We start from the raw sequence: 24,058 nt of genomic DNA, 5'->3' as shown, positions 1-24,058 counted from the left end.
TAGATAAATCCAATCAACTCTAGTTGGGTGTTCACATAAAATTTGAATCCAATTATATATAAAACCCATTGAATGTCATGGGCTATTTGTTGGTTGTATTGACATTTTACTCTATTTCTTACTCTTATACCCTTTAGAATGACTACTAAACAATGTCTTAAGGATGCCATCTTCCAAGGTACCAATATATTGCTCATGAAAAATAGCCAAAGATTTTTTGCTTCAAACCTAAAGTTTCTTCCTCTAATATATGTATATCCATATTATTTTATTTCATATAAAATCCTTATGGACAAAGGAGATACATTTCATGCCTCTTATATAACTAAGGAATGACTTTAAAAGGAACATCTTCATCCAATAATCTCCCATCATGCAAACTTTAAATTGTTTTTCCTTCTATAAATCCATACTTAGTATCCTCTTCGACATAAGGCATAGACTAAGTTGTAACAGAATTCTTGTTTTCTTATATTGGTAAACATGGTTATTAGAAGAGTGTATCCCCACTTGTAAAGACATTCACTTGGGTAACTAAGTACCAATCCTCTTTCACTTTTTTTTAGCACCTCTCGTAACCATTTGACTTGTATTTGAGTAGGCGCAACAATACAATTTTACAATAAGTAAATAATTGGAAGTCTCATTGAGCTCAAATTATTACACTACTCTTGGATGTATAACACCTCTCTTATTTGTCAAAAAGATTAATGTGAACATTGTAACAACAATCTTTCACAATTTAATTATCTCCATTTCATTATTTTGATCATTTCATCTATTGATTAGACTATGTAACATTTACATGACAATTAATCACTACACATTCTTGAATCTAGTAGAATCTAACGAAATGTTCTAAATAGAATCTAGCAAAATGTTCTAAATATTTAGTTAGATTATAATATACAATGTGTATTGAGTCAACTCATAAAATAGATTAATCAAGTGCACATTTCAAGTGAATGCATATTCAACCAACTTACCAAATAAAATTATTGAATTTTAAAAATATTTAGAAAGTTCTAAATGATAGAGAATGTTTCAAATTAAAACTTTTTTTGATGAATAGTCTCCTTCCTATTAATTAAAATATTAAAGTTACATATTCACACTAACAACTATTAAAACTTTGAATGTAAGATTAGTGATAACAAAAATTAAATTATGATCCAAATTGAAATATTATTTTATGGGAACCAAACAATGAATCAAAAACATATTTAAAAACAATGAATCAAAAACATATTTAAATACCATACATGTTTGCTACAAACCATATTTTATTTTCATTTCTAAAACATAAAACATACAAAATTCCATGGTACGAGGGCCAAGTTGTTAGGTATAGATCCCCTTGAAGATTCGTTAGTAGAATACAATGTTGGAGAGCATTGCGAAAGGAAGGGCGTAGAGTGAGTAGAGTAGAATTAGGGTTTCACGTGGAGATTGGGGGAAGGGAGAGAGCGGTGAAAGTGGAGCTGCCCTTGCGCATCTCTCGCATGCTGCGGAGGGCGGCCATTGTGCTCCTCTGCATTCCCTCGTCTTCATCTCCACCCCTGCTGTACACATACACAGCCCCTTCATCTCCCCCTCCCCCTCCTTCCTTTGCAAACAACTGCTCCAGGGTTTCCTCGCATTCCTTCACCAGTTTGAACAGAAGCTCCATTGCAAAAAATGGCTGCTCCAACACCTTCTCTATGAATGCCAGCCGCAGTATTCCTCCCCTTCTCTTGTCGTACTTCTTCAATATTTTCACCAGCCCTAACATGATTGGAAAACATAAAAAACTGCTTCAGCTTCATCTACATGAAATTGTAGCATCAGAAAGGGCTTCTTCTGGATCAAAGTGGATATGAGTCAATGATAATTGAATGGTAGGGGTTGCAGCCCAATAAATCAACACGACTTCATAAATATATACCTGTATAATTCAAAACGCTGTAATTTTCCAGAAGCACCATTTCGCCATGTAAATTTACATAGTCCTTGCGCACACTCATCATCTCCTGTCTGTAATTAGCCGCTGATGGACCGGATGTGCCTTTCACCCTCTCTATTCTCTCCTGCAACTCCTGTTTTGCATTTTAAATTATTAATAATCCAATTGACATGTCATTTAAACAGAGGATTTCTGTATCTTTTGTTAAAAAAAGAAAGCAAAATCACAAGGAAAGGACTTACATACCTTTTGACGAATGATGTATTCCTCTTCCTTCTCCATGAAGAAAAGATTGAACTTTTCAAGCTCGAGGCAGAGCAGCCGAATGAAATCGGTCTCCTCGAAAGTCAATTTGTACTTCAAGAATGTCAGATTTAAACCCTCAGCGCCCCCACTGGTGGGAGAATGACTCGTTTCGTGGGATTCGATCCTTTGCCGCTTGCGCGGCACTTGAGAGGCCCCTTCGATTTGGACTTTGGGCGCTATATCATTCAAACGCTTCTTCAGATCTTTGTATGAAATAAATTTGTCCCGCCATTCTGGCAACGCTTCTTCAATCAGCTTCTGCAGATTTTTACCGAATTTCATTGTAACAGCTAAATATTTTCCCTCTTTGCTTGCCCACTTATTTAGATCTTCCCAATTTCATTTGCCAGATCGCTTCTGCCGTCAGAAATTTAAGCAAAGTTTTGCAGAAAACTCAATCTGAAAATCCACTGACAGAGCCAATATTTCAGCCCAAAAAACCAGAGGAAATACTGAATTGAGCTTAACAGAAATTCACACACTATAAACCTGCCATCAAATTCAACAAGTGGTAGCAGTCAACCTCTAGAAAACAAGCATCAGAGATTGGACGGTGCAGAATGAATAGGCAAAGGAGATTTTATTTGCATTCCGATATTTGAAGTTGCAGAGATGGAGGAGGAGGATAATATTCGGGGAGATATGCTCCTCGTTCTGCTCGCATATTCCAATTGCATCGGCATATTCCTCCCAATACTTTCTTCTATCTACCTACCGAGGTATTTGCGCTCTCCCCAATAAATTCTCTCGCACATTCCTTTATTCGGTCGATTGACGGGATTCATTGGGCCTTCTTTATTAAAATATTGATCGCCAACGACGGGAGAAGAAGATAGATAGATAAAAATTTAACATCCCCGAGGCTAAAAATAGTCTATGGGACAGTAAGACAACTCACGCAGACTTAAGTAGCATCGTTCACTTCTTGTGCACGATGGTGATAAGTCCATTCAATTGTTCAATGTACTCTTCCTTGAATAGGTTATGCCAAAAACTGTCACGTATAGTATCGGCAAATTTATCTCTGCTACTCTTGTAGGCCTCACATTATAAAATAAAGTGTTGTTCAGTTTCCACTTTCCCAGAATTTGCAGAATAAAGAAGAAAATACAACTCGATTTTCTCTATGATCAAAATTGTTTTATTTTTAACAATATTAAAACTAGCAATAGCATCTTAGTGTGCGAACTTTGTTCCAAAAAATTTGCAAGAGTTTCAAAAATTGAAAATTCTTTTCGTTAATTATTACTGGTCAGTTTTTATCTCCCTCTACTTTTAACTCTTGTTTTAATATTTATTAGTTGTTATCTTCACTTTTAACTATTGTTTTTCTTTTTCTATTTATTAGTTGTAATCTCCATCCACATTAGCTCATGTTGTGATCTATTAGTTAACTTTTGATTTTTAAAATTGATTTAGATTTTAGTTTTTAAATTATTTTAATTTATTTTTTTATATTAGTTTTATTTTTTCTTTAAATATTATTTTTTAGTTTCTATAATTTATTTAATCAATAGAATATTTAGTAGACATTTTTTTTAAAAATTTCTCTTATTAATTTTTCATAATAGAATTTTTAATAAATTTAATTTAAATAAATAATATTTATTAATCTATTTAAAAGATTTTATTAAATATTATGTTATTTATATTAAAAATTATTAATAATCATTAGATTAAAACATTTTTTATAAGAAGCAAGCTCTGCTTAAGTGCGAAAAATGTGAAAAATATTGATTCCTTTTCAGTCTATGAAAAAATCTCGAAGGAAACTTTTGCAAAAGAGATCGAATGGGAACTCCAGCGGTAAGGGTTTGAACTGGCAATACTCTTTGTCAGCCAACGCTCAAAAAGGCCACCAAAAGAGTCCCCAAACCACATGTAATGGAGAATTCGTAGTAAAAATAGCAAACAGATTCGAAGTTTTTACTGATGTCACAGATGAGCCTCGCAGCTAGCAACGGATCAGAGGGAATGAAGGAAAATTTTGTTCGGGTCCTCACTTCGAAGCCCCCTGTCACCCACACAGAGGTATTTAATATCCAAAGCATCAGATTCTCACCGTAGATCAATTAGACAACCAAATCCGCATTTTCAACTTAACAAGATATGCTCATCCAAAGAATCTTAAATCTTCATCTATGTCACTAGATCCTCTTCATCCAGCTACACCTCAAGTAGGAAAGTTTTCCCCTAGGTCAAATTCTCTAGGCTCTTATATCCCCATGCATCGTAGAAGCCATTTTAGATCCTCTCCTCTCAACCCTAACCCACCTCTGAGGTTAATCCCCTGCAAAAAGGAGAATGAATCTGCTAGAATTTCATGTAAAGAAGTCGAAGCCTTCTAGAATAAATGTCTTAAGGGAGGAATCTTTGCTATATGGAATGGACCATAGGAAGACTTACATCTGTTATTCAACTGGCTAGAGGAGAATTGCGAGGATCAGGTAAGTATTTCCTCCTTTTCAGATAATACTCTATACTTGCAATGTTCTGATGAGTCCATTAAAAAGGAGTTTCCATTAGTATCTGAATGTTTTTCAATGGTCACTGTGTTAAATTTATAGATTGGATTCATAATTTTAATATAGATCAACTAGAATGTTTAATCATCCAACTAAATTTAACAAAAAAAATTATAACCAGCAAAGCATCTTATGATATTAATTTCCAGATATATAAAGAGAAAATAGTGGACATATTAAGATTCGATGAATTACATAAAATTATGCCCAAAATCCTCCCCCTTACCTCAGATTTTAGAAGTAAATTTCCTTGGATGAGAGCAATGAAGAACAAAAAACTTAGAGCATTGGAAGAACAAAGGTCCCTAGCTAAATTTCTAACTCAAGATCATCAGAAAGAGAGGATGAAATCCAAAGTTCAGACATAGTTTCAATAGAAAATAGAAGGCTTAAATCTATAATAGTTTCTAATCCCAAAGAGGATACGGAGATGGGAGTGGATGGAAAACCCTCAGAAAGGAAATAAGAAAAAGATTGTAGATAAACAAGGTAAGGAGACAAGAAGAAATAAGATCGAAAAACTTGCTCCCTCACAAAAGCAGCAAATAATCATAGATAGAGTAGACAATGTCGCAAAGGAGAGTACTCCAGCTTCTACAAGGACCACAGGTGAAAATCTAGTGCAAGAAACAGTGACATACAAGGCTCTTATAGATCACAAAAACGAATGCAATGAAATCGGTGATGGTAGAGGGAGGAACTATTTGGAAAGTGATACTATAGAAGATTCCTCAATATAGGTGAACTTGAAGGAATCTGATAGGATCAGGGGAATTGATAAACAAGGAAAGTCACAACTTAGAGCTATAGAACCAACAGATTTTCGTGATCTAGGTAAGGTAGAGAATGATCTTCTTTTTTCCTCACCCAAGGTTAGAACAGAAGAATTAGCTTCAAGGATAGGAAAACAAGATCTTTAGTAGTTGGAAATGGATATAAATCCATAGGCAGAGATATTCACACCGAAAACCAAAGGCTTCAGAAGAGCTTCTAAATTCTGGCAGACACCTGATGAGCATCCTACCTCGCCTTTCACCCCAGTGGAGGATTAGTCAGAAATACAGCCTAAGGACATAAACCTAGAAGGATCTATTGTCAAAGACTTTCAACAGTTTCTAAACAAGGATTTAAAGTCTACACCAAAGCTGGGAGTGTTAGAGATCAGAGATAATTATCTTGAGAAGATAGAAGAGGAACTTATACAAGTCTTCAACTTTGATAACTTAGACAGTAGCACTTCCTCTCAAAAAGAGGAGTTGGTACAAAAAATCATCAAATTAGGAGGAAAGAATTACACGACTAAGGATCTCCGAAGGGATATGTTAAAAATTGAGATGGAAGACAGTTTAAAGAAGCAGGATATACAGATTGGGACCAAGACAAAAATATGTCAGGAAAAGGACAGGACAAATATGGGAGAGTTGATTGGATTAGAGCATAACAATCTGGAGAAGGATGGTCTCGGGGACAAGATATGTAGGGAAGTAGAATTTGAAGAGTTTGAAAATACAAAGGATTGCATTTCACCTATAGCACAAGACTTGGACATATATCAGCAAGAGCTCGAACTACATATGAATCAAGAAGGTCTGAGCTCTCCTAACTATGGCAAGCCTAAAGGGTAGGAAATCTTTGAAGGAATTACAAGAGACTGAGGGTCTTGCTAGGGAATAGAGGAAAATTGATGAGCTTTTATATACGGGGAAGGGGAAGTGCCTTCTCAAGGCACCATGAGGATTACAACTTGGAATGCTAGGGGACTAAACACCCCTAGAAAAAAAAGACTAATCAACCAATACCTAAAGAGTTTTAATTCAGAAATAATTTTAATACAAGAAACAAAATTAAATAAGCTAGAAGGTACTAAGTTAAATAAGATGTTAGGTCTTTGGGATTCAATCTTCATAGAAGCAATAGGTGCATCTGGTGGCTTAGGAATCATTTGGAACTCGAAGAAAGTTGCTTTGAGACCTCTAGTGAATAGCAATAATTGGATGTGTGCTAGTGTACAGAGCTTAAAATCAGACACCAAATTCACTTTCTTCAATGTGTATGGCCCTAACAGTATAACAGGGAAGAAAGCTATTTGGGATGAATTAAGTGTGGCTCTATTAGAGCACAAAGAGAATCTGATTATTTTAGGAGGTGATTTCAACACTATCTTAAGTTTGGATGAAAAAGTAGGTGGTTCACAGTATCTTACACTTTCATCCTTAGATTTTAACTTATGGATTGACAAACATAGTATGTTAGAAATCTCATCTAATAATGGTATTCATACATGAACAATAAAAGAAAAGATAATGCTTATATTGCGAAAAAAATTGATAGATTCTTTATAACAGGAAACTTAGCTGATTATAATAAGGAATTCTAGTCCTCTATTCTGCCTTTCACAAAATCATATCACTTCCCTGTATGTATGGAAATTCCTGAACCATCTAAACCTCCCAGAAACCCATTCAAGTCTGAAAAGATGTGGTTTCAAGATCTGAAATTTCTTGAACTTGTTAGGACATGGTGGACCCAAGCTAGCTTTGTTAGATCCAAAATGTTTATTTTTATCTCTAAACTCAAATTCTTGAAAGAAAACATTTTAAGGTGGAATAGAGAGCACTTCAACAATATTTTTAGAGAAAAGTTGGAGACTGAAGAAAAACTTAAAAATCGGAATCAGATGTGGTTTCAAGATCTGAAATTTCTTGAACTCGTTAGGACATGGTGGACCTAAGCTAGCTTTGTTAGATCCAAAATGTTTATTTTTATCTCTAAACTCAAATTCTTGAAAGAAAACATTTTAAGGTGGAATAGAGAGCACTTCAACAATATTTTTAGAGAAAAGTTGGAGACTGAAGAAAAACTTAAAAATCTGAATCAGGATATTATAAGGCATGGTATGAATTACGAGAAATATACCTTAGAAAAAGAACTTCTTACGAAACAGGAAGATATCCTTCCCAAAGAAGAGATCTTCTGGAGATAGAAATCCAAGGAGAAATGGTTGGGTGATGGTGACCATAACAAATTTTTTTTTCATAACTCAACTATTCATAACCGTTCTCTACGAAAAATTAGTAGTATCATGACTCCGCAGGGTTTACGTACAGAGAACCCACAAGAAATAGAAAACATGCTAGTAACACATTTTAAAAGTTTACTCAATAACTTTGAAGGATCAAATGGGGAGGCTCAGTCCCGAATGCTTAAATTTATTCCAAAATTGGTTACATCGGAAGACAACAAAAATCTAAATAGACCAATAACTTTGGAGGAGGTTCGCACTATGGTCTTTAATATGAGCCCAGATAAATCTCCTGGGCTAGATGGCTTTCAAGCTTTCTTTTTCCAAAAATGTTGGGACATATTAGGGGAAGATCTATGGAGAGCAATTGAGGCATCACAGAATGGTGGTTCCTTGCTGGCAGAAATCAACCATTCTTTTTTTACCTTGATCCCTAAGAAGGACGGGTCAAAACATCTTGGTGATTTTTTTCCTATAGCCTTGTGTAATACCATCTATAAGATTTTTTCAAAATTTTTGGCTAATAGGCTCAAAGTTCTTATGCCAAAATTGATCTCTGAAGAGCAGACAAGTTTTGTTCCAGGGAGATCTATCTTGGATGGTATACTTATAATTTAGGAAACCATTCATTCAGCTTCTATATATAAAGAAGCATGTATGTTTATGAAGCTAGACATACAGAAGGCATACAACATGGTTGATTGGCATTTTCTATGCAAGGTCTTAGAAGCTTTTGGCTTTTCACACCAATGGGTTAATCTTATTTTCAAGTTTATCTCCACATCAAAGATTTCTGTTCTTATAAATGGGATGCTTGAAGGTTTTTTTGAAATCTCTAGGGTTATTAGATAGGGAGATCCCTTATCTCCCTCTCTTTTCATCCTTATGGTTGAAGCTTTCGATAGAGCAGTCTCCGACGCATATCTCAGACGAAAGATTTTCGACATTTCTATTACCAAAAATCTCCCTAACATTACCCACCAACAATATGCAAACGATACCATTTTACTTGGCAAGATCTCTATTCAAGAAGCATTGGGTTTTAAAAGAATTTTACAATCTTACATGGATGCTTTAGGGAAAAAGGTAAATAAGGAAAAATCTGAGATTTTCTTCTTGAATACCTCACCTGAGATGGAAGCTTGGATATGTAGGATCATGGGATATAAAAAGGGATTGTTCCCATGTAAATATATGGGTATTTCCTTTGAAAAGAATTTGAAATATAGCAAAGTATGGTAGGATACGATTGGAAAGGTAGACAAGAGGATTGGAAGCTGGAAAAACAAATGGCTATCTAAGGTTGGTAAGATTACTAAGATCAAATCGGTCCTCTCGGCCATTCCAATTTTCCCTATGGCATGCCTACCTCTCTCCAATTGGATGTCTAAGTGATTTGAATCCAAACTTAAGAATTTCCTTTGGAAGGATAAAGAAGATGATAAGAAACTCACCCTCATTAAATGGGACAATTTATGCAAACCAAAAGAATGTGGGGGTTTAAGGATTAAGAAGCCACAGTGGCAAAATGAGGCTCTGGGAGCTAAACTTGTTTGGGCTCTAGGAGCTAAACTTGTTTGGAGATTATATCAAGAATATGATCATAAATGGGCTAAGATTTTATATTATAAATATCTGAATCCATTAGATCCCGAGTCACTTTTTAGAATGAAAAGTCTACCTAAAGGGCCCAAATGTTGGAATTTCATGTGAAAATGTCAAAAAATTATCAATAAATATCTAACCTGGGATGTGGCCATAGGTGATAAAGCCTTGTTTTGGGAAGATTCTTGGGACGGATAGCCCCCAATTCAATCTTCCTCCACCATTGATAATCTTAAATCTAGGTTGACATCTATGTGGGGAAGCAAGGTAGAGGACTATAAAATCAAGGAGGTTTTGGATGGGGTCCTGTGTTGGAGGTGGTGCTCTTTGGATGGCTTAGATCTTGATCTAGATTCAGCTGTAGCTTATGAAAAGATTATCTCTAATAGAAAAATTAAACAATCTGAAAGGTTGGATTGTCTTATTTGGGCTAGATCAAAAGATGGAACATATAGTGTTAAACTAGGGTATAAGGCAATCATCCACTCACAACATTGGAATTTAGTGGATATACCTTTAAAGTTGTGTTGGGATGTTGCTTGTCTTCCTAAAGCCAGCTTCTTCTTATGGCTAGTACTTCAAAATAGAGTACTGATCGCTAATAGATTGTTGAGATTTGGCATTGTCGTCCCTAATTGGTGCGTCCTATGTAAACATAGCAGTGAGGATGTAGATCATCTATTCCTCAACTTCCCTTTTTCTCTTAACTGCTGGGAATGGCTTAGGACTCGTCTTGAATGGTCAACACCTCTTTAGAACTCCCTTAATGGGCTCCTTTGTTCTTGGCCTACGAATATGGCCCGTGGAGTCTATAACAAACTCTAGAATATTGATCCGTCCATAGTAGTTTGGGAACTATGGAAGGAAAGAAATTGTTGCATTTTTAAAGATAAGGAGCTGAATTTAGACATATTTTTGCTTAAACTAGAAACATCAATAGTGGAAGTATTAAATGCTAATCTCCGAAAAACTTCTCATGAAGAAGGATGTTTCTCATTTTGGGATGGAATCATGAAAAAACATTGGTCCGATCTCATCAATCTACCTTTGGTATATTTAACTAGTAATAAGGAGGCAAGGGCTAATTGTAAATGGACTCCTCCTCATCCAAGGTGGCATAAATTGAACTTTGATGGTGCCACAAGAGGTAACCTAGGAATAGCTAGTGCAGGATGCATCATTAATGATGAGGATGGTCGTTGGATATAAAAACTAGCTTCCCCTCTTCCTCCTTCATCTAACAACGTGGTAGAATTTAAAGCTCTTGCAAGAGGCTTACAACTCTGTCATAAAATTGGCCTATCCAAAGTTTTCATCGAAGGCGATTCTCAAGTCGTCCTTAACGCTATTAGATAGAAAAAGACACCTAATTGGGTCTTGAATTCTAAACTCCAAGAAGTTCTAGTAATATTGGAAAATTTTGAGGAATTCCAAATTAGTCACATTTACCGAGAAGGAAATTCGCTGGCTGATGGGCTTGCTAACAAGGGTGCAGATGGAGAATCGATCTTGGTGTACAATTTAGATTAACTTATCCTCTTGGTAATATTGTTCCTTTTAGGGCTAGCCATAATGCATAACTTGTTAAGACAGATCCAAAGACATATAATTTCTATAAAGAAATTAAGATAACTTAAATAAGTTAAACATTTCAATAAGTTAAGATTTGTTTTAAGATTTAATGAAAATAACTTAGAGAGAGAGAGAGAGAGAGAGAGAGAGAGAGAGAGAGAGAGAGAGAGAGAGAGAGAGAGAGAGAGAGAGAGAGAGAGAGAGAGAAGAAAAGAAAGAAGGAAAATTATTTATTAATAAATAATAAATCAAATAAATTTATGTTATTATGTAGCTTTTTTGCTAAATACAAATATCTTTAAATAAACTAAGATAACTTAATCTTTCTTAACATATTAATAAATTTAGATTAGAGCAATAATTGAGCTGCTGGGGAGAAATTCTGAACATTAATAAATTTGAATCCTCCTAGGGATTACTTTTCAAAACACTTATACTATCGGTTTGATTTAAGTATTTGAGCAAGGCTATTACTCATTTAGAATTGCATAAGGCTGTATCTAATATTGTAAGGCATAGGATTTTACCTTTCAATTTGTTTTTTCGAATCTCTCACCAACTCCTACATTGGTCTTGCTAGTTCATGACTTCCAACTATCTTCCAACTTAGATAATTATATTTGCTATTATTATCAATTTGGGATTTAGAAAGATATCATAATTAGATATGGCATGAAGGAATTCAAAATATGCCACCTAGTACAATAAGTAAAGGCTCTGAAGCATGTGATCAGACATTCATAGTTAAATATGAGTACCTGAGATCATTGCCAAATCAATGCATTTATTTTCGTTTAAGGGTCACATAGGAGTGGCTGGATGATGATGGGTTTCAATTGGTAAATGAAATTGAAGTATTGGGCGGGTTCCCTGGATTACAGTGATTAGGTTTTTTCTCCCACTTTGTTTTTTCCTAATGCAATGATGGAGTCCAATGTGTATGTCTATCATGTGACAGAGAATAGGACTATGGCCTTTCTTAGGAACGTAAAATCGGAAAGGTGGAATTGTCTCCTAAGAGCTGCAGATGATATGACTCGTTTTGTTATAAGTAGGTTGATAGAGGAAGATGTATTTGATTATAGGGCAACTTGGAGAACCACCAATTCCATAATTTGTTCTTTAATTGGGGTAATGGTCAAGGTGAAGATTGAAAGGGAAGAAATTGTTAGGCTCTGTTTGGATATTTTAAATCCTATTTGGAGGCGAGGGTTAGAGAAGGTTGTCTTCAACATTGACGACAAATTCAGAATCCCATCCCTGGAGAAATATATGGGTCTTCCCCTGGGTGCGAAGGATTTAAAGATTGCTCTTTGTCGACAATGTCTAATGGTTAGGGATAATCTGGCCTTTTATAGGGAATGGCCACCCATGGAAGCTAGTATTGAATTCCTCCTACGCTGGCGAAGGATTAGGGTAGATGGTAATCTGGAGTGGGTTGTCAATTACATCAACATGTTTAATTCTTATGTGCATATGGGAGTAGTCTTTGATGATCTCAATGCTTTGGAGTTCAGTATTCTCAACGTGAAAAAGATGAGCAGAGCCAAAGTTAACTATGAACTCCCTCCCAACGTTGCCATGGACGATCTAGATTCAGTTTCGAAGGTGATAATGGTCTCTTGGAAATAACAGTTCTTGCTTACAATTTTTTGTACCTAGTAACGAGATATAGTTGTAATGTATCTAAATAAACAGGTCAATATGCAATAGGTCTATAGGTATGCCCCTGGTTCTTAATATAGTATAGTATAGTGGTGTGATGTAAATCTTTGATATGGTTTTTTCACAACATCTTGACTGATAATATAAACATATTTCTAATTTGTTTGGTGTATTTAAGGGACCAGTTAACTCAATCCTGCATGTATTTAACATAATACGCTAGATTAATGTAGTTCTTTAAGAATTGTAGTATTTGGATAAAGCATTACCTAAAATTTAAGTTTTTTCTGTCAATGGAGCTTTAAAACCATCATGGGATGTGGACATCAAGAGACTCGCTTCTTTCTTTTTTCAATAAATGGTCAATTAAAGTAATTTGTTGTTTAGTATAATAGACAGTATCCTTGATTAGCATGTCTCATAACTAATTCATAGTGCCCCATTTCACTCTTTCTATTTATTCCAAGAATCTAGGAATCTATAATATTTTCCCTTTTTTGACTTAAGGATGGCTGATTTGTATTATAATTGTACAAGATTTCATGTTTTTGCATCGGTTACACTCCAGTAGATGGGATGTGTTCACAAATTTCTTAATAAGGAATGAAGAATTTTCAGGCATGTTCTGAAGATTTTAAACTATGGTGTAGTTTAACGTATATTGTCGGTTGGATGTATAATTTATATTTGCAATCTTAATGGTTGTAAGTTTCTGGTCATTTCTTTATGGTCTGCAATTCTTATCATAGGATCTATGATCAATATACTTAAGGGTTTCATACAGAGTTCCCCAAATTGTTATACCCAATTACTCAGAATAGGGGATTCACAGTAGAATCATCCTTGTTCATATGATAATGTTTTCAATTTTTGAGTCAGTAGATCTCATGAGTATGGACTATAATCATTCCTAGTGATTGGACTTTGAGTTCGGTAATATCTAGATTGATTTGAGGTTCTGGCTTTATTGTTATTGCTTACATGTAGAGCCGCATGTAAGGTATGAATTTTGCTAATGTGAAGCTCGGATAGTAAGGAATTGATGCTCAAGCCTCGACTAATTAGGGATTAGGGGCTACTTTTCTTAGTTTTGATTCAGTGTTTATAGATAACTTTTAAAAGAAACTTTTATCCCCAACTTAGTCATAGCAATAGATAATATGATTAATGGTTTTTGAAGAGATTATGTAATTTATACTACTTGCTAATAAGATAAGGTATTATAATGAAATTATTTATGGCTTTCCTTGAATTGGTTTACCTAACTCTACTAATGATCCATGTTAAATGAAGAAAGATTCTCTAGACAGGTATTTGACATTGGACTCTTCACTTTTTAGATGGAAGGAGTCTTTACTTAGACTAATTTTCCATGGGAATGCCCATGTGTATTTTTATGTGATTTTATGAGATCCGAGGTATGCCCCTATGGAAATGTAATAATATAGGACATAAGTCCTGGGCAGGATTGGAGGTTTTCTTCTTCGTTCTTTCCTACTAGAGCCCGTTTGAATGGAGTCACGCTTTGTACCTTTAATTTTATTTTAATAATATGATCCAAAGCCTTGGCCATTTACCGATAAAAATAAATAAAATTATTAATAATCTAATTTGTTCACATAAGATTATAATATAAATATCCACTTTTAACTATTGTTTTTCTTATCTTATTTATTTAAAAAATAATAACTTGTGATCTCCACATTAGATTATGTTGTGATCTCTATTTATTAAACTTTTAATTTTTTAAATTGATTTAGGTTTTATTTTTTAAATTGCTTTAAATTATTATTTTATATTAGTTTAGTTTTTTCTTTAAATATTATTTTTTTGGTTTCTATAATTTATTTAATCAATAGAATATTTGTTAGAGATGTTATTTTTCATTTTTTTTTTCTCTTTTTTTTTTGTAATAAAATTTTTGATGGGTTTTTTTTTAAATGATTTTTTTCTCATATTTGATAAATTGAATTTAATTGTAAAATATTGGAATTATTGAACATGTTTCTTAAGCAATATTTAAATTTCCTAAATATTTTAAATTGTATATCTATGTTTTAATCTTCAACTTTTTTATTTTTGTATTTTCATTTTTAAAAAACTTATATTTATATTATTCAATGTTCATTCTATAGTTTTCTCTTAAATCTCATCTTGCACTCATTGCATGTACAAAATCATGTGACTGCTAGTTTAATACCATTTTATATTTTTCTTTTCTTATTTAATACCTACATAGGTTATATAAACTAGAATTTATAACTAATATAGATATCTTAAATAAATCTCTCTAAAGAAATGTTGATAGATATCCACTACAAAATAATTATAATTTAATTTACTATATCTAAAATTATTTATATTTCCTTTATCTCAATTTATTTAGTTTTTTACTAACTTAAGCTTTTTATTTTAATTTCTTAAAAAATGGATGATTTATATCTTCAAATAATATAATTTAAACGGATATGTTATGTGATATTTACTAAATTATTTTTAAAAGTATATTCTATTTATAATAAGATTTAAATTTTTGACATGTAAATGGTTGTCAAATTTAACCTACAAGAATAGAAGTTAACATTAACACACTCACACCATCCCACTCCCCCATTTTGTCAGTGTAGAATGCCTATCAGCATTAATCAATGAATGTTTTATACACGAAAACTAAGCCATCTTTGTTTTTTCAAATACTTTTCAAAACCTGATTATATGAGAATAGGCTTGTGGAAATTCTCATTCAAAGTTGTAGAATGTTTTATTTAGAGTATTGTAATTTGTGGGCCCATTTAGTATTTGGTAAGAAAGCTTCTTGAAACTTCTGTAGTATACAAAATTTCAATTAGCAAATCTCTTGTATTAATCAACTTTGAATTATAATCTTTGATTTTGTATTGAATGTATTGGAAAAATGATTCAAACTTACTTGTATTGGTTATTGCAAAATTAGTATTGTTGGAGTAGGTGTAGTTGATAATAGTAGAAGGCAGTTCTCCTCTTCTTTTTGTCGTGCAACAAATGGGTTGTGTTGCATGCGTGCATATTTCTCAAATGTGAATGAGGGTTGAATGCGGAGGTCTACAAGTTCACGTATTCTTGATTTTGCCATTAATGTTAACCCTTGGTGGTCAATGTTGCCAATGTTGAATGTTGCTTTATGTAGTGTAAGCCCTTGAGACTTGTGTATTGTTAGGGATCATGCCATTTTCAATGGTATTTGTCAGTGAATACCACGACTTATCAGTAACACTACAATATATTGGGGGTTGTTATGGTCCCACGATGGCCCTATGTAGTTTTTAAATTCAACTATGATAAACAAAGGGAGTTGAGGTGGTTTTTCACCATCTTTATAAACTACTTTTTTTGAGTTCTCCAAGTGCACCATTGACAAGTCTAGGTTCAACCCATAAATTTTCATAGAGCATGACCTTTTGGTCAATACATAAGAGGATCTTTGATTGAATTTTTTCTTAGTCTAGATTTGAACATGGTACACCTTTAATATGCTTTGCATTTGATAGGGCAACTAGCTTTGCTAAAGAGTGCAACATGCATTTGTTATGTAGTAATACCATTTCACTTGTAGAGAAAAGATGTATGGATGATGAAAAGATAGTTTTCTCTTGTGAGGTTGTTGTGGACCCTGATCTTGACATTAAAAGCCTCAAATTGTAATTGTTGGTGTTGCATTCTGTAGATTTTCGAGGAGTGCATGGAATTGCAATTGAACAATACTATCTCCACTTTGATAGAATATTTTGTCTAATGTAACAATAGTTTTGAAGTTGCACCATAGTGTGCCACCATAGGAGGTGGAGGCATACATTAGGATGTCTTTGACTAGAGGTAGTTTCCCCAAGTCGCCAAATAGAATAACTGAGGATCCTCCAAAGGGAATACAATTTTGAGTAGGGGATGCTAGTCACAACCTCATGTCAACTTTTTCTAGTAACTTTGGTCCAATGAAACTCATTTCATCTATTAGAACATAGCTAATTAAGTACATACTCTCTTGGAAGGTTGCAAGTTCTTGTCCTTGCAGGGGTGTCATTTCTTTGATTGGTATTCAAAGAGAAAAATGAATTGTTGATGCTTGAATGTTGAATGCAACTAAGTCTATAGGTGCTAGTAATAGCATTGGTGATTCCCCATGTGGCACTGAGTTGACCATTATGTAGTTTATGGTTTTTATGAGGTGTGACTTTCATGTGTCTGCTATTGCTTGAACAATAATCTTCAAAGTTGATTGTTGAGTGTTGGAATGTAGATGTGCTATAACAATATCATGTGCCTTCTTTTGTCCTATTGACAAGCCATTCTTTTTTTAGTGGATCAACTATTGCAAGGGGCCTAAAATGCCAGGTGATTTGATTGCATGAATGTTGTAGCTATATTTTTTTTAAAGAGTACACAAATCTTGATCTTCCCAATTATTGATCAAAACAAATTCATGTCTTCCTAGCATATCTAGGTCATTTAGGTGGATAGATAGCCTAGGGTACAATCCTAGCAAGACTTGTCATTCATTAGGAATCATATCTGGTAAGATATTTCCATTATCTTCAAGGCTAGCAACTTTATTTTCTTTTATTGGTTCATGACCATTTCTACGTACATGTTGTGGTTTGTATTTTGTTGCATAACTTTCCCAAGTTCGTACAATCTAGTCAGTTGTTGCACCTATATTTGTTTGAATATTGCGAGATGGTTTGTATAGTAGTAATTCAGTGCAACAAAAGGATTTGGTGGGACGGTTTCTCCATTGAAATTTTTTCAACTAATCTTGAAGGTCCATTTTTGAGTTTCTTCAATAAGTGAAGTATTTTCTAAATGTAGAGGGCATAAGATGTAAGCTTCAATTTTGTTTGGATATGTTGGTTCTCTCAGGGGTGAAATTGGTACACATTGGAGGTTTTTTTGGTTGACAGTTAAAGATACAAATGTCCTACTACATATAGAGAGTGACAATTTGAGCAAGAGATGGCTAGTTTCTTGGGCACCAATATCACAGTCCATTAGGTTTTCCATAAGCATTCTTTGAAAAGAAACCGAGTTTGTTTTTTTAGAGTTTAGTTTGGTTGAGGTGTGAGTCATATGGAATGGTATATTTCTGACTTGTACTCAACCTTTGCTGGATATTTTGCAATGTATTTGAGAACTACATCAATTGAAAGGATGGGTTGTAAATCTACATTGGCCCTCCAAATTGATAGTATTTGTGGATTGTGTAGGTTTAGCCAGTCATCATTATGTGTAGGGGTGTGTGTTGGGTGTCCATTTGGGGCAACATAAAGATTTGATTTTTCTTGTCTACTCCAAAGATCTTTATAGTGACATATAGGAGTTGTAATCACCTAAAAATGGTCATCTAGACTATTAGCCCCCTTTTCAACATTTTGGCTAAATTAATTTAATCATTTACCTAGACCAAATTGCTAATAATCAATTTATTTGATTATAACCTATGGTTTGACTATGCTATCCTAAGTTCATTATTTGATTAAAAGAACATGTCCCCTTTTAATTAAATAAAGCCTCCATTCTTCTAACTCACTTAAAGTGCACACATAAAGTCCTTTTTCTATTTTACAATTAAAAGAAAAGGCTTGTGAGACTTTTGTCTTATATGACAAGTCAACTTATATTCTATTGGTTGACTTGTGTGTGCACATGGATCACTCCTCTTTTCGAATTCCAACGTTGATCATCCACCATCTTCATCTTGATCTCTACCGTCCGTACGACTTTAAAAGGGAGAGAGCTTTCCCCCTCAAAGTATCCATCCATCTTTTGAATATTGTTATGCTGCAGGTTTTCTAACAGGTTTCTTGGGAGCTTTATGGAGAACTTCTCACTCCTTGTCTACATTCTCTCATTCCATCATATTAGCATAGGATCATATGGAATTCTTAGCATAGTTGCATGTTAGTTTAGCTTTCATTCTTGCAATAATCTCACATAGCTAAATATTTGGTTTTGTAATACTCTCATTCATGCTTAGAATAGTTGCACTTTGCATATTCATTCTAGTGTAGTCTTCATATTCGCATTTGTATCCTTGAGGGATTCATTGTAGACACTTGCATTCTTGTTCTTGTCTCAAAGAACCTCCCGTTGCATGGTTTACTAGCAAGAAGCTTATCTCTAAGGCTCGGCTGAGAGCCTTCAAACTTGAAACAATACCTTCTTGCACTCCGTGGATAGGGAGCTCTAAGCTGGCATCCAAGCATTCCAACTCATGGAATCGTTTGGATAGAAGGGTTTAGAGCATGACACATTTCTAGTGTACAGGAGTAGCCTTTCATCCTAAGGCATGTTTGGAGGGTACATTTAGTGTGACATTGCACACAGTTTACTAATTCAGTCTAGTCTAGCTTTGGATTTGTGTTATTAATCATTCTTGTATTAAAAGGTACTCGGTGGCAGTTCAAACATTGTCTCAAGCTATTTTTCTAATCTACCACTAATGGTTAAGACATTATTATCCAAAAAAAAACTAAATTAGCAAATGAGTTACTAAGTAGTTTTATATTTTAGTTACACTTGATTTTTTTAAAGTCCGTATTAAATTTGCAGAGAATTAAACTTAAATATGAATTATAATTATAATATCTTTTATGATTTTTACTAAAAATCATAATTTGTTACAAATATAACTATAGAACTTGATATGTTAAATTTGTTTTAAACATATGTATTTAAAATATCTAATATTAGTTAATAAATATTGAATATATTATATTATTAGTATCTAGTAATTAAGATATGTTTTTCATAATTTTGTAAAATATTATATGTATGTTATGGATAATAGATTGAAGTAAGACTAATTAGTATGTATTTTCTCAAATTAACTAATATATTTATGTAAATTAATTATTATTATTAATATCTAAATATTTTCATTTAATATATATCAATATATTTTAAAAAAATTCCTTTCTCTAACTTGAATTTTAAAAAGAAAGAAAAAAGGAACACATAAATTTCTAACTAAACTTTGTCAAGTTGTTTGATGATCATGTTGATTTGGTGTGCATATATTTTTGTGATCAAATATTTCACATAAGCAAGAGGCTTGTGAAATAGAATTTACCATACTCCTCACTACAAGTTTCTATCCAAAGTGACTTGTATCACATTGTCAGGCTACATGTAAGTGATCCATAAGAACAAAAAGCCAAAATTTTGCAGTCAATAGGTAGTGCCCATTGATAGTGCTTCATTGTTTGATAATACATCATTGTTGAAGATAATAGTGGAGTTCATTTTTAGGGTTGTACTCTTACATTTTAATAATTTGGGTCTTGCAAGAAAACTTTATTCTAACTCTTTAAAGTAAGCCTCTGCTCAAGAAGTATATCATAGGTGGCTTCCTATATAAATTTTGCATGAAGTGCCAAGATCTTTGTCTCACATCTTCATAAATCTAAATTTATTTCTTTGCCACTTCTTCACCATTTTCATAGAGCATTGTAATGAGATTGTACTGTATCATCATTGTCTGTCACTTAAAGAAAAGGGGCATGAGAAGGGGAAGAAAGTTGTGGATTTAGGGCTCTGCTATGACAACTGATATTTCATTCATTACTTTGTTGACCTAGGTAATGATGTGTTCATTGATCTAGGCACCAAAATACATGTAGAGTAAGATCTTGAAAATGGAGTAGATGTTGAAGAACACCCATCCAGAGGATCTTCCATGATCAACCTGCCTCTTCGTAGAGATAGTTACAGAGGTGGTCCATCACCCACCCGTGGATCTAAGCTAAAAGTATTTCATCCGATTCAAGTTTGGCATTTTTCTCATTAGATTCTGGTAGAGGGAACACCAGAATGGGTTACAATACACTAAGTTGACAATTTTTTTGGCACTGATGATGAGCTTGGTGGGTGTGTTCAGGGGCGACTGTGAAGAGAGTCCCCTTTCGATGATAACTTCTTGTGCTAGTTGTGGATAGGTGCTAACTATAAGAGTCTTCTAATATGTGGAAATTGGATATCACTCTGTAAATCTCCCCATGATTTCATTGCAACACACAATGGAAACTCATCAAGCGATAAAATCAAATGCCGATAGAGTCAATATAGTCAGCAGGAAATATGTAATGTGATTATCTCATGCATGTCTAGTCACCTAGTGGCTACTTTAATTCTTGCACTCCGAATTCCTTATGTGGTTGAATGGGTCAAATCTCTTCAATGGTCGTCCACCCTTACCCTCTATTTATGACCATCAATTTTCAAAATTAGGCCATACATTTCATATTGGGAATGCCTACGTCATAATTAGCATGTAGGGTCGAAAGGCATGGGTACTCCTTTTTGGAAACTTCGGGGGATTCCAACAAGAAAGAGAAAGATGGTGTTGCCCTATGAGAATGTGCTTCCATTTCTCTACTGGAATATTAGTTTTCAAGAAATACAAGAAGAAATTATTTTAGATTTGAACACTCTAGCCTTGAGGTGTAGATAAAATGCTCATCGATATCATTAGATGAATCAAATTCTAGAAGAAGAAGAATAATTCATAGAAATCTTGTGAAGAGCTCCTATTAGTCACAATTTTGTGGTTGTTGAAAGAATAGTTGCTATTCCAAGAAGGAACAGGCAAAACCTTGGTCACATCCAAGATCAAGTAAACTATAATCAATAAGTTCTTTGATAAAATGTACCTTCCCTTGAATGAAGGTTGGAGACTTTGTTAGAAAGATTTATTATTGGAGACTCTATCTGAAAGTTTCAATTCATAATCATAGTTTGGTGCAAAGGAAAAGTTGAAAGTGATAGTGATATTGATAGTGATGATGGTTAATTTGCATGCTAGAAGAGGAAATCTCCTGATGAATCCATACGGGTTAATTTTTTGAAGAGTTTTTATAGTGGCTTGCGACTTGATTTAGAAAAGATCCATCCATCTTTGCTTTGAACTCTACAAAAGATAGATGAAGAAGATGGTAAAGATAATCAATTTTTCTCTAACAAACCAAAGTCATTATCAAAAAGAAGTTCTGCATGCAAACATAAAGAAGACCTTGTTCATAAGTATGATTTATCTAAATCAAAGTTGGATAATGGTGATCAAAAAAGTAGTCCAACACCTACACCTGTCACTCAACAAAATCATACTTCCAGTGATCTCGATCAGGTTGAATTTTTTAAAAGCTTCTATGGCAATGCATGCCTGGACCTTGAAAAAGTACATCCTTCTTTACTTCAAACATTGCAAGAACTTGAGAAAGAAGACCAATGTAAGAATTATTTTCTTGATAACAAAAGGTGTCCTCATCAAAATGTTAGAGAGGACTCATCAAAATCTGCATTCATGAAAGAAGACAAGGATTCTATGTCAAAACAAGAAGAGGTCAAGAAATGGAGTCTATACAAGAAGAAAGGCTTGCTAATGTATTAGGACATCACTGTGAAAATTTCAAATTCAATCATCTTGATCATAATGAGATTTAAAAAGAAATATCAAATGCTTCTCAAGCAAGTACACAACATCAACATATGGTTAAAGATGAGAGAAATTTGGATCAAAGTGACTTCCATACTGCTTTTATTCTTTCTTGGTGCCTTAATGCTTCAGATGATGATTTTCGCTATGGAAAAGACCTTTCTATTCATTCACCACTAACCATTAACTATGAGGGCTCTATCGGTGAATTCAATTCTTTAAAATCTATTACACAATCTTCTATCGCTACCACTGATGAAGAAAAAACCTCAAGTGAAATCTTGTAGACATCTCCCTTAAATTCATAAATGGAAGTCTTTACTTTCAAGGATGTTGAAGAATTTACAGCAAGTGACATGATCATGGTGGAAGTAGAACATCATCTTCAAGAGAAAGAGGATGAGTTGTCAAGCAATCCTTTTGAAGGTTACATGCAAGTAGAATAGCCTACCACAATTATGAAGAATGTCATGAAGAAGAATCAATAAAGAAGGAGAAGGAAAATATTGATGAAATTTTGATGATTACTTCAATTGACATGAATGTTGAAAATCAACTTCCAACAACAAAAGGTGAGATATCTACTCTTCACCCATTATCATCCATGGAACTTGATTATGAAGCCTTTGAATTCATGGATGAGGATTACAATGAAGGGTATGTGTAGGATCATGGTGTGCCAAAAAGTGGTGATATGAAAAAAATAGAGTTTGAACATGTGTAAAAGCATTTCAAAATCTACTCTGACTTTTTTCCACCCTTCCTGATACTAAACCTAGAAAGTAGGCCCCCAACCCTTATCGGGTATCCGATATCAAATTGGATACCCGATAACTGTACTGTTATTTAAAAAAAAACACAACCCGAGGGTTGCTATTTTGACAGTGATATAGCATTTTTCAAGCTCGGGTATGTGATTTGTAATTAGATATGTGATAATAGGTATTTTTTAATGTTTTTAATCAATTTTAGTATAAATTTATCAAATTTTATTATAAATTTTTTAGTTTTAGTTGAATTTGTTAGAATTTAGGTTTTTTTTATAGAAATTGTTAAAATTTAGGCTTTTTAAATATAAATTATGTTTTGCAAATTAATAGGTATGGTTGACCAAAATGATGATATTGAGGCAAAGAATATTGTTCCTTGTAACCCCCCACCAAACGATTTAGTGCCCCCACAAAATCGTCCACCAAATGATCCTTTACCCCCTCAAAACCCTCCTCGAATCAAGGATTTGATATTTGAAAATCTCACCGAATTGAGGGCTTTGCAAACAACATATAATACTATACCTGCATTGGCTCCTATGTTATCCATGTTAAACACCATAGTGGATAACATTGAAACACTTACTGAGGAATAGAATGCTGCTCTTCATTGGCGTGATGAAATGCATGAGATGTTTGATGATGGGTTAGACTATGATGAGATTTCAACCCTCAATATAAGTAAAGATGATTTGGTTTCCCTTTTTGTGAACCCAAAAATTGGTTTACCAGTTGATTGCAAAAAATCCAAACTATTGATTAAATGGTGCACAAATGACACCATACGTACAAACTTTTGAGATTGTTGGTGGATGATTTTTGACATCCCTCCACATACCAATTTAGAGGTGCCATTTTATTTCCTTAGAAAATTTTATGTAGAATTTGTGTTGAAACTCAAGGTGAACTATTGGAGCATGAAGCCCAACATGGGTGTAGGACTAGGAGCTCCTCAGGATAGACCCTCTTCCCAATGGAAGAAAGTTGACACTTTTGTGCCCCCTATTGATGTCCCCCCACCTCCTCGAGTGCAACATCCTGATATTATCGCAAAGGCTAGCTCTCAGACCATTAGAGCCATCCATAGACTAAGTAGCCTATTGATATCTCAGGCTAGTCAATCCTGCATCCCCATGTTGATGATGCTAGCACGAGTTCATCATCGGCTAGCTCATCACATGTTTGTGT

At 34.0% G+C, this 24,058-nt stretch overlaps 1 protein-coding gene across 1 annotated transcript; it reads right to left on the bottom strand.

Moving 5' to 3' along the window:
- Nucleotides 1-1,265: 1,265 nt before the first annotated feature.
- On the bottom strand, nucleotides 1,266-2,818 carry LOC149552386 (SPX domain-containing protein 1-like). The gene is made up of 4 exons (XM_089787929.1): nucleotides 2,772-2,818; nucleotides 2,189-2,647; nucleotides 1,925-2,075; nucleotides 1,266-1,764 (listed from the first exon to the last, which is right to left on the bottom strand). Exons 2-4 carry the CDS (start codon nucleotides 2,528-2,530, stop codon nucleotides 1,439-1,441), a joined length of 819 nt encoding a protein of 272 aa, XP_089644055.1. The 5' UTR covers nucleotides 2,531-2,647; nucleotides 2,772-2,818; the 3' UTR covers nucleotides 1,266-1,438.
- Nucleotides 2,819-24,058: the final 21,240 nt, after the last annotated feature.

This window comes from Cupressus sempervirens, chromosome 6, assembly GCF_028749045.1.
Source record: "Cupressus sempervirens isolate cs-2001-9-10 chromosome 6, ASM2874904v1, whole genome shotgun sequence".
Classification (NCBI taxonomy): domain Eukaryota; kingdom Viridiplantae; phylum Streptophyta; class Pinopsida; order Cupressales; family Cupressaceae; genus Cupressus; species Cupressus sempervirens.
The sequence above is the reverse complement of the archived record's forward strand: the minus strand, read 5'-3'. Positions and strand labels throughout refer to the sequence as shown.

Excerpts from the sequence above, each read along its gene's own strand:
- LOC149552386 (XM_089787929.1), bottom strand. The coding sequence starts at position 2,530 with ATGAAATTCGGTAAAAATCTGCAGAAGCTGATTGAAGAAGCGTTGCCA. Across the intron at positions 2,076-2,188 it reads AATACATCATTCGTCAAAAG|GAGTTGCAGGAGAGAATAGA; the intron begins GTATGTAAGTCC and ends AATGCAAAACAG. Across the intron at positions 1,765-1,924 it reads CAGCGTTTTGAATTATACAG|GGCTGGTGAAAATATTGAAG; the intron begins GTATATATTTAT and ends CAATCATGTTAG.